The 15,656-nt window shown below is 34.8% G+C and overlaps 1 protein-coding gene across 3 annotated transcripts in view; it reads right to left on the bottom strand.

The window, feature by feature from the left end:
* LOC149779592 (DNA mismatch repair protein Mlh1-like) overlaps nucleotides 1–15,656 on the bottom strand; it is a 302,826-nt gene that overhangs the window by 225,816 nt on the left and 61,354 nt on the right. For all 3 annotated transcript variants that reach the window (XM_089940364.1, XM_089940363.1, XM_089940362.1), the window contains exons 7-8: nucleotides 12,011–12,053; nucleotides 8,119–8,207 (exon numbers count right to left, since the gene is read on the bottom strand). In XM_089940364.1, coding sequence (XP_089796490.1) covers nucleotides 8,119–8,207; nucleotides 12,011–12,053 — 132 coding nt within the window. The remainder of the gene's footprint in view (nucleotides 1–8,118; nucleotides 8,208–12,010; nucleotides 12,054–15,656) is intronic.

Raw genomic sequence — 15,656 nt, 5'->3', positions numbered from 1 at the left:
TCGGATTGTTATAGCTGTGTAATTATTTTTCACGGAAGAATTTTTTATGTGGTTTAAAATCTTGAAAGAACTTGGTCACCGTCATGTCAGTGAGGCTGCATGACCAACCGTAGCTGCCATTTCTCATACTCGAAATTTACAAGCTTTTCGTCTGCGTCTACATCACTAAGTCATCTGAATTTGATAACTTATAAAAACTAATTGCTGCCTACATCAATATCAGAGCCTTTACCTAAGTTATTGAAGCTTTCATAGTTGTGATTCTAATCGTGAAAACTTCATAAGTACTGAATGAAATCCAAGACCGCCATTTTGGAGAGTGGAGATTATGACCCAGTTACTTTAAATAGCAGATATCGACCAGTGCATAAACAGTGACCACGTGATCTGATGTAATTGTCATTCGCAGAAATGAAGGTTGCATCTAACGGGGGTTTTCCCCAAAGGTGGTGCTACGAAAACCGGCTCAAAATGGCTGATGTTTACAGCAGGCGTCAAAATGCGCTTCCATGTGAATGGAGTAGAAACATCAAAATGCGCTTCCATGCAAATGGAGTAGAGGCATCCAAAGACGCTTGCATGAGGTAAAGGGTTAAAGGAGAATTACATGCAATTATAACATGATTTTCAAGATGGCCATATTGGCAGTCATATTAGAAGTTGGACTGGCACCATTTTCATTTATGACCAGCTAAACATCTTTCAGTGTAAACTCCATACTCATGTGACAATTCATTTAGGAGAATTAGTGATTAACAAGACTTTCAAGATGGCCACTGTGGAAGTCATAATGAACTTCTGAATGACACCATTAGGACCAACTAGGCATCATAAGAAGTTAGTACAAACACGTTCATACAACTATCCATTCAATAACAACATTTTCTATATGGTCACTGTTGTGGCCAAATTGCACAATAGATCCACACCACTGTCATTTCTTGTCAACAACTACACATCATAAGAAGTCTTCTAGTGAAACCCCATGTCAATATTATTTTTCAATCAAAAGAATTAGCAATAAGACCAAAAATTAAATCTGTGTTTCCGATTTGCCAACCGTCTCTGTTTTTCGTTGAAAACCCTCGCACTCCCCCACCTCCCCACCCCCATTTAACAAAAAAGTTTTTTAAAAAACACACAAAAAAATAGATGACCACTGTGACTGTCATATTATATATCAGATTGGCACCATTTTCATTTCTGACCAACTAAGAATCTTTTCACAATATGACCATCCATTTAGAAGTACCAATAACAAGATTTCCAAGATGGCCACTATGGTAGCCATATTGGATATAATATCAGCCCCATTTTCATTCTGGAAATAACCAGACATCATAAAAAGTCTCATGAAAACCTCATGTTGATATGAACAGCCATTCAGGAGGAGTAACGATATCAAATTTTCAAGCGGGCTACTGTGGATGCCATAATAAATGCCCAAGAACAGTGCTCCATGTAGGTCTAATGTACTTTGGCTGCAGAATGGTTACCAACTTAAAAATAAAGTCGCCATTTGCAAACATTTGGTCGCTAGTGTCAGTGCGGATTCGCATATAGTACAAAACATCTTTTCAGTCCCTGGACCTTAACCATGACAATTCTTTAAGCCATTTATTTACAAATTGCCGAGATGAGGTTATTTTAACGTTAGATCCATCTTCTGTTGCTTTTTATCCACTTTTGAAACCTTTTTCCTATTACCACCTTCAAAATCAAACGACTGAAAACTTGCTTGCCACCTGAATGCCATAAATAACAAGTGGAGATAAAGTAAGTCATCCAGCAGCATTCTAGACAAAAACCCTGAAAAGCATTTTGGGTACCACCAAACAATACTACACCCTTACTGGTTGACTGAAAATAAGGTTATCAGTTGCACAACATATATAACGTTAAACCTGTATCAAGACTTGGAATTATTTACAGTACATGAATTATTATTACTGAATAAACAAAGAATAAAATAATAATATATCAGACAACTTTTGGACCAGGTTCCCCTTATCTTGAAGGAAACATTGCACATCTGTGAGAAATTCATTGAATAAAAAATAGTAACAAACATACCTCAGCATTTGCCATGCTATCACACATTGGAACAATATGTGGGAATGAGACAGTTGCTGATGTAGTGTCAGAGGTACTCCAAATGTTCGGGTTCATCGCTGCACTATTTCAACAACTCGTCAATAATGTAGGCATTTCTGTTTTAAAACTGATGCATGTTTCATTGATCTGACATGATCTTCACGAGCAAATGAGCCACGATTATGCTAATTTATTTGCTTTGTACACAAATTGCGTAAGTCACATTCGATAAAAGTGTTGCATAGTTACCAGTTTGTCTAAACCTATCTTCAGTTCTACATAACATTCAAATCATCTGAAGGAAAATTTATTCTTTGTGTCCGTGAAATTCCTTGTTTTCTAGATTCCTTGTTTTTCTTTTCAATGCGTTTTAAATCATGAAAATTTCTTCATTCGCCATCTTTCCAGCTTTTTTCCCTCACAAAGATGAATGCAAAATGTTTTGATTAGTGGAATGTTGCTAAACATGCATGGCGATTGGTTAATAATATCAACTGAATATTTTGGTCTTTTTCAGCCTGGTTATAAGCCGTCTAAATTACTGACGAATGATTATGCTGCTGTTATCTTTGCGGACTTATGGCTACCGCCATCTCAAATTCTTCCTTGAATTTTTGCCAATCTCAAAAATGACCCTTGGGATGAATAAATCCACAGAGAATTCACAACCCTGCAAGAGACTGAATATATCCTTCAATGAATACCTGATAATTTGGAAGAAGAAGAGAAAGACACCTCTCTTTCTCTGTTTGTTCGTCCGTGTTTGGCAAAGTCCCAGATCTTGTCTGATATGAGACAACAAAAAGGACAGCCATCTGTCCTTAAACAACTAGAACATGACAGGTAGATGGGTTGTGAATCCCAGGGGTTATCTCTTTTGTACACATTTACCAACATTTTATCACTTGGACATTGCTGTAATGATAGAACTCTGAAAACAAGCACTTGTAAATCCAAAATCTGAACACAAAGTAAAACAAGAATACTTCACCAGCCTCCATTTAAGGTGAATCAAACAAAGAATACTCAATGGTCCAATAGTTCATCATATAAAAAAACAACAGTTTTAACAATAAAGAAGAGAGTCATTGACATTCCAGAAACAATTCTTGATACAATATACAATTACATTTGTTTTCTGAGGGGTCATACACACTCCTCCTATATATTGCAGGTAAAAGCTGGGTACACTCCTTCAACAGAATGCACAGCTGTTGTACATACACAAGTTTTATAAACATAAAGTAAACATGGTTCCATGAGCGTGATGCAGGGGCCCCAATTGGATTATCACTGCCATCTCATCTCTGTCTGAGTGGATTCGAGTCTTGGGTTTGGCCAATGTGGGTATGTGAGAAATCTTGCCAGTAGCTTCCCATGGGTCAGTGGTTCTTCCTGGGGTTTTCCCAGGTTCTTTCTATACCATTTAAACTGGCCACCATGTATAGCCTATGCTGAAAAATGGCGTTAAACCCTACAACAACAACAACAACAACAACAACGAGCATGATGCAAGACTTTCTGCCGAATTCTGGGTAATTTACTTTTTATTCAAGAAGAAAATTACAAATTTCAGTGTACTCTGTACAAAAAATACAGTATGCCATTTTTTTTATAGCAAATAGCTTTTTCCAAGGCAGATGTAAGACACTTCTGTATCATAAAGTGTTAGATTTTCATGAAGGGTTTATAGTACGAAATCACAGATCACTGCATGTAAAATGACCAATCTAAGGACAGATTTGACATTTTTCAAAGACCGATTAAAAACAACCCGATTAAACTACAGATCTTATTGTCATTCACATGAAAAACATTTCTTAAAGATTGCAGTCTTACACATCTGGAAATTATAAAAAAAAACATTAAGCTCAGATAATCAGGTCCCTTGTAAAAAGAAACAGTAACCAAAATTGCATTCACAGAACATGAAATAAGACAGACACATTCTTGTCTTTGGTGGTTATCAAGGACTCGGGAATGGAACTGCGTACCAAGGACATTTGTTCTGGGGATCTTAGAGCAAAAAGAAATAAAGTTTACTGCAATAAATTAATAGCAAATGGTTGTAACATCTACCTCTAAAACACCTTCAGATCACATTTATACCAATACAAAAGAAAATGTTTTGGAAGTAATTGTTCCAAAGATTGGTACAACTGACCACTTTCCAATTTTTCTAACACGTAAAGTCAATGGCAAATAATAAAAAAATAATATCCATAATTCCAATACTCACGGATCTTTTCAAAACTTTGATGCTATTAAATTCCTGGAAGATCTGAAACAGATTCCATGGAATACAGTCCAGATCTTTGAAGATATTTATGATGTTTTAGATACTTGGACAGATCTGTTCATCAGTATAGTGAACAAACATGCCCATTTAAAAACACACAGGATAAAGAAAGACCACCAGCCAGGCTGGATCTCCCCATAAGTTTTTGAAGCAATAAAGCAAAGAGACCAACTAAAATCATTAGGAAATCAAACTGAATATAGAGTTTGGAGGAATAAAGTTAATAAAATGATATTTCAAGCCAAAGAAGCACACTACAAAAAAGTGCTGGATGAAAACCAAAATAACCAGAAAGCTAGCTGGAAAATGTTTGCAGAGTTTGGTGCAGGGAAATGTAAGAATAAAACTGAAATTTTATCCCTCAATCATGAGGGCATTTATGCCGATATTCCAACTGACATCTCAATAATTTTTAATGACTTTTTTGTTCAAACTGCTGAAAAACTTGGAGAATCCAGAACTTCATCTGATCATTTGGAACTTAACATTTTTGTGCTAAAAAACTACCAAACAATATAAAGTTTGAAATTCCTGAAATGAGTCCAGAATTTGTGTTGAAATATATTTAAAAAATGGATGATTGTAAAGCTACAGGACTTGATATGATTGGACCAAGGCTACTAAAGGTAGAGAGTATAGCTTTAATTTGCAATGAAAAGTATTAGGTCTAATAAATTTCCACAAACATGGAAAAGTGCCAAGGCCACACTATTGCATAAAGCAGGAACAAAAGATGATGTAAATAACTACAGACCCATCTCTATCCTTCTTCCTTGTCTCTCCAAATTACTAGAAAAACATGTACATGATTCTTTTCTCAACTATTTGAACACTTACGATCTTATTCATGATAATAAGTCTGACTTTCGACAGAATCATTCCTGTGAAACTGCTCTTGTATTTTTGATTATAAATGGCTGAAAGCATTAGATCAAAGAGAAATGGTAGGCACTATTATGGTTGATTTTCGTAAAGCTTTCGATCTTGTAGACCATGAAATTTTGCTTGAAGAACTAAAAATCTATCAAACTGAATTCAGTGAAAACTCCCTAAACTGGTTTAGTTCTTACTTAACCAATAGATTGCAGAAAGTATCTTTAAATGGTCAACTTTCTCAAGGTAAAAATATTAATTGTGGAGTACCACAGGGCTCTATCTTTGGACCTCTGTTGTTCATTCTATTTATCAACAACTTACCTCTTAAGATTGGAACTTAATTTCTTCCACTGACCTCTATGCCAATGATACTAGACGGGTAAAACCAAAACAGTACTTGAAAATAACTTACAAGATGCTCTCAACATACTTCAGATGGTGCAAGGAAAACAGTATGATCATAAATACAGAAAAAACGAAAGCCCTATTAGTTACAATGCAACAAAAACGAGCAAGCTACATAGCAACATACTCCAGGTTCTATTTGACAATGTGAGCCTTAATATGACCTCTCATGATAACATTCTTGGAGTATTCATAGATAACAATCTTACTTTGTCTATTCACATTAAACATGTTTCATAAAAGGTTAACTCTTATCTTTGGCTACTGAGGAAAACCAAAACATACATTCCTCTTCAGTATAGGGTCATCTTTTACAAAATTTATATTCACCCATATCTGGACTATTGGAATATAATTTAGGGTAAAACTTCTAATTCAAACATAACAACACTTTTGAGACTCCAAAAGAGGGCTTGCCATTTAATTCTAAATTAGTGTATAGACAGCTTCCAGGATGCAATGAATAATATAACGATTTCAACAATACATGAAAGAATATTTCTTAGAAAGGCCAAATTGATGTATAAAGTATCCAGAAAAGCCATTCCTGTCTATCTAAGCAATATCTTTCACCAAAGAGATGTTGATGGTACTCACATTATAACAAGGCCAAAGAAGGACTTGTTTAAAAAAAGTTTTCAATATACTGGTCCACTGGTATGGAACAACATTCCCAGTTACATAAGGCAGGCTCCTAGTATTTCTTCTTTTCATAATCATTGTCTCAAATGGATGAAATCTTTAGAAAATTAAACAGTTCTAGTACAATAAATACCACCTGCTTTTCTGTAATTTTGCATCATTTTTACAGTCGAATTTTTCATGATATTTTATATTATATGTTTATGTGTTCACAGATGCCTGTGCATATGTTCCAGGCCTGATACTTTGATTTTTAAAATTACTTAATTATCTAGTGTCAAGCCAGATTCTTCACATCATGTTGTATATACTGTATATATTGTACGTAACAGATAGAAGGTCTCAAGGTAGATTAGTTCTGTAACTAATTGAGTTACCTTCTCTAAATAAAGTTTTTCTTCTTATTATTATTATTATTATTATTTATCAAGGAGGGAAATGTACGATAAATTCTAAGGAATATGAAATTTAGCATGCAAGCGAGGATGCACACATTTACACAAATATTCTGTATAATCCATGCAAACTAAAGACACACATAACTATTGACCACAACATGGAAACTGTAGACAATGCAACATCATGGCCAGCTGGGACTCCCCTTATATTGCAGAATGAAAATGAAGAGAAACATTATTAAGCTATAAAAATACTGTTCAGACTAAGAGGGTTGGTGCACTCAGATATAATTGTGGTTCATTTGTTCATCTCAGAAATATCTTTAACCATTTTCAGAATAAAAGGCTGATCACACTATGATTATCCCTTCTCTAATTAAGGCATCAGTCTTTAATTGTTACTTCAAACAACAATGTTGCAGGCTGGTGATACATACTGTTCATGGATGTGTTTATATGATATTCAGAAAGAATGTTGTGAGACCAAAATTTTTCTGTTTCAAACTAATGTCATTTTTTATACACATGACATCAGTCTCTAAATGGTGTCTGCATATTTCAAACAGATAAGATCAAAAATATATAGACCTAATGTGAACAATCCACAAGAGAGCTCAGTTGTTGCCATTCACTTTCCAGAAGGATATCTGCCAATTTTCTATTACAGTCTGGTAACATTTATCTTTCTATTATAGTCTGGTAACATTTATTTTTCTATTATAGTCTGGTAACATTTATCTTTCTATTATAGACTGGTAACATTTATCTTTCTATTATAGTCTGGTAACATTTTTCTTTCTATTATAGTCTGGTAACATTTATCTTTCTATTATAGTCTGGTAACATTTATCTTTCTATTATAGACTGGTAACATTTATCTTTCTATTATAGTCTGGTAACATTTATCTTTCTATTATAGACTGGTAACATTTATCTTTCTATTATCGTCTGGTAACATTTATCTTTCTATTATAGTCTGGTAACATTTATCTTTCTATTATAGTCTGGTAACATTTATCTTTCTATTATAGTCTGGTAATATTTTTCTTTTGTTTAAATTTTAATGGATAAGCCAAGGCTGAGACTAGCTCTGAATTTCAGTTCATAAAGTTCCAAGGGTAATATTCATAGACCAGTGTACCATATATACTCGCTTATAAGTCAAGTCAAACTGCAAATAAGAAAGATCCTGATCTGCCATTGCATAAAGTACCTTACCGATAAGGGTCTAGACTGTTTATTCTACTGATTACTCATAACAAACTGCACAGACCCATATCTGCCAGTACATTATGAAATGGCAGATCTGGGTCTGTACAGTTTGTAGTTGGAGTCGACTTGTAAGCAAGTATATATGGTAATTTTGTCATGGTACTAAGATCATTAACAAAGGGGCGTCCCTACCTTGCAATAGCAGGTCCAAACAGGGTTCTAATGTTGTCCACAGCAGTGGACTTTGCGGGAGTCCTCACATCTGCAAGTCCTTCGCCTTGCTGAAACAAGATCATTAGGTCATCAACTATCACAGTGCAGACTGTTACTATACTGATTTGAATGAGCATAAATTTTCATGGTTTTGCAACAAGAACAAGATGGAAGAAAAAAATACAGCTACTAGTTATGTGTGCACTGCAAAGGACTTTCCTCAGCCTGCATGGCCTTATTTCAAGGAACCAATAATGAACCAACTCTACAACACTATGTTTAAAGTCTAAATCAGGGTACAAATAATGACAATGAACACTGGAACTGTACATTCTCTGAGGACTTGTCAGCATGAGGTCTGAGGTCTAATCAATAGAAGATCCAAGATTTTCAAGAACGAGGTCTGAGATCTTATCAGTGTGATCCAACATTTTATCAATGAGGTCTCAGGTCTTATCAATATGAGGTCTGATATCTTTTCTTTCAGAGGGCCTCAAGAGAGATGAGTTGTATTTTAAGTAAATGAGTTACCCTATTTAAATAAAGACATTATTATTGTTATTATTATTATTATTATTATTATTATTATTATTATTAAACCGGAGATTGTATTAATATAAGCTGCATGAAATCTGACAATCCTTGGTATGAATTCCAAAGTTTCAGAGGAATAGCCAACAAGGGTTATTAACTCCCCTAAAACATCTTGTAAAACGCTGAAAATCAAATTCTGAAGCAACTAAAATATATTGTTCTTGGTAAAGCTATGCTAAGGTAAAATACCGTTTAGGACAAAAGATCATCAGTCAAAAAGCAAAATGCTGAAATTCAAACTTATACAAAGTCTGGTTAATGCTTAGCTGCTATGTTTGTATGCAATGATTGAGCTAATATCCAATATTTTAACGTACCAAAGTCTGCAATGTACCGAAAAGACTTGATTGAACTTTCGCATGTAAATTACAACATCATGTAGTCTCATGTTAATTTTCACCCATTTGGTATTCATTCCTGGCCTAAATTTCTCACAAACAAAGCTGTTTAGGATTCTTATTAATGCAAGCAGAAACATATATACCAGGTTTCCTTTAATTTCATTACAGAGATATTCCAGAAATGAAAAGCAAATGGTAAAATCTAGATTTTGTAATAATGACTTCCAACTTGATTCTAACGACTTCCAAACTGACATAGTTCTTTCTTAAGTAAACGGATGGTACTATGTTAACTAAAACTGGTTTAAGCCATTTCCAATGTCTCATGTGAAGTTCACTCAAATTGGTTTCGGCTATTTACAAAGTCTGGCAATAACTTAGCTAAAATGGGTTAAGGCTATTTAAAAAGTATGGTACTAAGTTAACTGAAATTGGTTAAGGCAACTTACATAGTCTGGTACTAAGTTAAATGAAATGAGTTAAGGCTATGTAAAAAGTTTGGTACTAAATTAACTGAAATTGGTTAAGGCTATTTCCAAGGTCTGGTACTAAATTAACAAATTGGTTAAGGCTATTTATGAGGTCCAGTATTAAATTAAAATTGGTTCAGGCTATGTACAAAGTTTGGTACTAAATTAACTGAAATTGGTTAAGGCTATTTACAAGGTCTGGTACTAAATTAACAGAAATTGGTTCAGGCTACTTATGAGGTCTGGTACGTTATTAAAATTGGTTCAGGCTATGTACAAAGTCTGGTACTAAATTAACAGAAATTGGTTCAGGCTACTTATGAGGTCTGGTACATTATTAAATTTGGTTCAGGCTATGTACAAAGTCTGGTACTAAATTAACTGAAATTGGTTAAGACTATTTACAAGGTCTGGTACTAAATTAACAGAAATTGGTTAAGACTATGAGTCTGGTAGTGGCAGATGGTGTAGAACAAGAGTTATTATACAGAAAAGAACTTGGGAACAGCTGGACATCATAACATAATACACTCTGCCTTATAATGGGCACGAGATAAAAAAATAATACAGGGAGTGAACAGCATGCTTATCATTAAATGAAAGACTAGTTGCAGAATGAATAATTAACAGACAAAAGAAGAGATGCACACCAATTCTCCTTTACATTCCATCCTAAAGCTGTACCGATTAATCGGCCATACTCATAATCGGGCTGATTATTGGAACAATCCGTATAATCAGTATCGGCAGAAATAATCGGTGCCAATGTAAACAAATTTCCAAAATATAAATTTAATCATAACATTCATCTTGACATGGCTTGAATTTTAAATCAGAATTAAATAGTGGAAATTAAGGAATAAACATTTGATTTGGGGGTTAATTGAAACATAGTATATTCTTAAAAAGTAAATACTTTTCAACATGCTTGCTGTAAACTACCGCTGAATGTCTGCTCACAACCGATTATCAATACCACGCATGCACTCATCCCAATCACAGCAGCCAACCAGCCACTGAGGCCACGTGTGGCTGTTGAACTTCCAGCATACACATTTCAGGGATGGTCCTGGCTTTTAAAAAGTTGTTGCCCAAAATATAGCTAATCTCAATATTTTGTTGCCAATTTTCAAAAAAATGTCGCCAGAATAAGTAGTGAATATTTTTCCACGACTATTAATGTAATAAGCAATGAAAATTGAAAAAGATGGGATAGTTATTACTTTATTGACGACAAGCAATACAGCCATAATATTACAAAATAAATCATTACATGACTGTTTTGCACTACTTCCATGGTCTTTGCATTGCGCATCACCATTAGTGCATAGGTCTAACTGTTGTCACCTGAAATAAATGCATTATCAAATGTAAAATGTCTACTTTCCTTCAGTCTCTTTTTTTTTAATAGAAACATCAGGTATTAAGCAAATCTATATTATGTATATTATTCTCCAAAATAGTTTTGTAAGAAACTTTATTTAGATAATGACATTTTAATACTAAACCCTATGATCGTACTTTGCAATGTAAGATAAGTGACGTATAATGCGACCGTCAATATCATGCATTCAGGAATTAAATGCCCCACCCCCCTTTATGGCTAGCTTCACAAAGTACATCTCCGTCAACCAGAAGTTTAGAAATTTATTTTTGCCACGCTTTACATGCTTTGCTTGTTAGTGAATTGCTTCCTAAATCCCAAGAACGATCACTGAATGCTGTAGATTTTTTCTCAACAAGCAAATTATGATCTCCATTCCCACCAATGAAACTTACACGAGTCAACTTGACCGGGCATTACTGTACCATATGTATAAGCATTGATTACCATCATTAAATTAAAAGGAATGAAGAAACATATCAGGGCATATGTGCCCCCAAACAACTAATTCGGATCACATGTATGGTATCTTGAGACCACATTTGAACTGTTAACATAAATCCACACCCATTTTAGGCATTGTTAGTTTTAACAAAAATAGGGCACGGTTTACTTGTCAATCAAATGCTAGTGCTTTCACTAACTGTAGAACAAGCAGTTTCTTGAAATAATCGGTCTCATAATCAGTATCGGCAATTATAATAATCGGCTATACACGGTATTGGCATAATCGGCAAAAAGTGACATCGGTACAGCTTTATTCCATCATATACAAGGTCTAGATATAAAATTCTCTTCAGCACATTTTCAGCAAACATATTAGGTATCAGAGAAATAGATAGCCACATGTAATTCATGGGCAGTCTATATTGGGGGGAGGGGGAGGGCAAAATTTCAAATTATTCCAATTCTAGGTATTGTATAGAATACTATTGTTGGTCATTAAACAACTATGAGATTAAAATATCAAGAATAAAACAAGAATCCAAATTTTCCATTAAAATATTTTCAAACATTGAAATCAACATTTCTTTTCTGCTTGTTAAGTCAAAGCTCAAAATGTGCAAATTTTCACCACATACCTTTTTGAGGGTGAACCCAACTTCTGAATTATGCACTGCATACCTGTGTGGGCAAATGAAAAAGATAATCTTTTGTTATGTAGTTCAAATAGATTCAGTGTTCATTTCAGAAATGGAAAAAGCAGGGCCCAATGACCCTTACCAGGAGCAAAAAGGGGTTCACTTAGAAATTATTTTACAGGGGTCACTAACACCCTTACCTGTTTCTTTTTTATTGAAATTATTAATATAGGCTCTCACAGTGTGGACTGATTAATTTAATTAATCGATTGATTAATTTAATTAATATTAAATTTTCTGGTGTTAAATGCTCTGAATCAGTTGAAATATCTTTAAAACACGTTTTTTTTACAAAATCCTTGTCTCCTAAAATAACCACATCCACTGTTCAGGACATGTGGGTGTTTTTGTTAACAAGGAAACGGCAAACAATCCTTTAGTCCTACTCATTAATGACCCAATCAAAGAATATAATGCTGGAAAAAAAAAATATTTATTGCAGAAATTAATAAATCTGTGACCTGAACAAGTGTCATCATTATCAGCCTACCTTGTCATGAACCTTCCATTCTGGCATCTGAATTCACAGTGCTCCGGGCAACCCTTTCCCTCTAAGATTAACTTTGGACATGCATATTTTTTTCTCGTAACAAACTACTTTGGAAATACTGTAAAACCTTCCTTGAAAGACCCCCTGCCTTAAGAAACCACATTCTCGATGCGTGGATTTATTCATTATATTGTGTTTTGACCTGTCATGGGAGACCACCTGTATTGAGAGACCTTTAATATTTGGCACAAAGGGTGTTCTTACAAGACAGGTTCAAACTGTATATGATGCACTATATTTTCTGAAGAGTTCAACTTCTCTTCTCTTTACACCATAATTAGCTCCCCTTTCTGATGATAATAAAAGGGCAAACTTCAAAGTTTCACAGATCCAAATTTGTATAAAACCAAGGTAAAAAATTATATAAATCATAGAAAAGTACTCTGCAATGTTTCATAATATCCAATAAATCCAATTTAATTATAAACTACATCAGTATTCTTAAAAAATTGATAAAATTCTTTCTATAAAATGTATTATAAACAGTTTTCCCATGTTATAACATGGTTGTTAGGGTCCTTTACCGCAGACTCTGTGTGTGTGTGTGTGTGTCTAGCTTTAACAAAAAATTCAGTCATATTGCTATGATGTCTCCATTGTCACAGTTTATGGTGATGTTTAGCACTGGGACATATTGCTGCAGACAAGTAGCATCATGCCCCACCCAGACACATTATCCTGACATCAGGCCGACCAGTCTTAACACTAACCTCTTAATGCTGAGCACCAAACAAGGCAGCTGTAAGTACCATTTTTTTATGTTTTTGGTATCACTTGGCTGGGGTTCGAACCTGCAACCTCCTGCATCCAAGGCGGACACTCTAACCATTAGGCCACCAGAGCGGTCAACCGCAGACTGCGTTTTGTACCAAACCACATTATACAGAGAATCACAATATCTACAAAACCTTGGAGTATAGAGAATTGGATAAGTAGTAACTTGGTAACAAAAAATTGTAAATGCAAACAAAATAAAAAAGGAACAAAGAAAAAGGATCCTTCAAAAGTTTGGACCTGTTCTAATATGGTTTCATACTCTCATCTGTGAGTTAAATGTTCTAGTCTTTGCCCAACTTTATGAATTAACCAATCAAAACCTTTGTAACAAGTCCATTACAACAAATACCTATTCAAGTAAACTGGAATGTCTCAAGAACAAAAACTTGTCCAGAACTTTGACCAAAAGGGTGTTAACTCTTATGATGCTGGCACAATGGAAGACCCAAAAACAAAATTAAAAACAAACAAAACCGTCATGTTCTGCTGGCTTTATTAGCTGCTAGCAATAAGGCTGACAATTTTCTACTCTGAAAAATGTAAACTTAGTAAAAACATCTACATTTTATAGGATTGTAAAAAAAAAAAATGTGTATATCCTTGCATTAAAGATATTTTTGGCCAGTTGTTTCAAAAGATAGGGTAAGATTCTCTCTTCACTTAAAGCTTTTGTGCAAGCTTTCATTTTTTACATATTTAAACTTATTGGCACCAACAATATTTCAGCTTCAAGGGGTTACTGGGTCAAGAGAGTTAGTAATACTGTATTTCAGTTATATACAATAACTGATGCAAAATATATATGATTTTCAATAAGTTTAACACGTGACCTCATCTGTATTTATTAAATGATAAGTTCATGCTTGAAGACCAACCCCCAATTTTTATATGATTTTGGTAAATATTTACCATGGATTTCTCTGTATACATCCACCCTAACTTTTGAGAAAATTTATCGTACTGGTCCCTTTGCATGTTTGCAGAAGAAATACTGTTGACCTTGCTGCCACCAATCATCACTGCTGAGAAAATGCTACGTATGTAGCTTTCATACAATCAATCACATTCATCAACCTTGCAGAGGAGGTTGGGTGTTGGGAGAGTTGGGCATGATATTGCACTTACAAGGACCAACCCATAATCCACAGGTACAAGGCTACTGCATTAAAAAGACCAACCCATGATCCAGATGGGCAAGGCAAGAACATTACAAGGACCAACCCATAGTACAGAGGTACGAGGCAAGTGCATTAAAAAGACCAACCCATGGTCCAGAGGTACCAGGCTGGTGCATTTAAAAGACCAACCCATGGTCCAGAGGTGCATGGTAAGTGCATTACAAAGACCAACCCATTGGCCAGATTTGCAAGGCAAGTACTTTACAAAGACCAACCCATGGTTCAGATTTGCAAGGCAAATGCATTAAAAAGATCAAACCATGGTCCTGAGGTGCATGGTAAGTGCATTACAAGGACCAGCCCATAGTCCAGAGGTTTGAGGAGAGCTGGGCAAATACATAAACTATAATGACATTGCACTAACAGGGACAAACCCATAATCAAGAGGTATGAGGCTAGTTAGTTAAAAAGACCAACCCATATTCTAGTGGTGCAAGACATGTGCATTAAAAGGACCAAACCAAGGTCCAAAGGTACAAGACAAGTGCATTATGAAAGTGCTATCCAAAGCTATGCATGACATTGATGTTTTAAGTTTGTTCATATGATCTGATTTTTTTTTCTAAATAAAAATGGAGCAATATTTTTCTAACATACATAAAGCACAAGTACAAAATCCAACAAGAGTACTGTTTCACGAAATCATGTACCAGGTAGACAGAAGAACATTATAACAGTGTTGAATGTCAAGGTAAACACATACTGTAACATTATGCCCACCACCAACACCAATTCAATAGTTTGAGAAAAGCACTATATATATACTTGCTTTTAAGACAAGTCTAACTGCAAATTGCACAATCTCTGATCCATCCCATAATATGCTGGCAGATCTGAGTCTACGCAGATTGACAGGAGTAACCAGTTGAACAAACATAGACCCTGATCTGCCATTCATTGCATGATGCAATGGCAGATCAGGATCTATGTTGTTTGCAGTTGGACCTGACTTACCAGCAAGTACAGATTTGCCTGAAAAGTTGAAAATTTATTAGTTAAAACTCAATATCAAATCAAATATAAAATGCTGCGGTCTGGCTTCTCATTGTCAATTATTTTCCATTAGGTGTTTTAAAAGTGA

This window comes from Sinohyriopsis cumingii, chromosome 17, assembly GCF_028554795.1.
Source record: "Sinohyriopsis cumingii isolate HCF-2022 chromosome 17, ASM2855479v2, whole genome shotgun sequence".
Classification (NCBI taxonomy): Eukaryota; Metazoa; Mollusca; class Bivalvia; order Unionida; family Unionidae; genus Sinohyriopsis; species Sinohyriopsis cumingii.
Note: the sequence above shows the minus strand (reverse complement) of the source record. Positions and strands in the feature narration are given on the sequence as shown.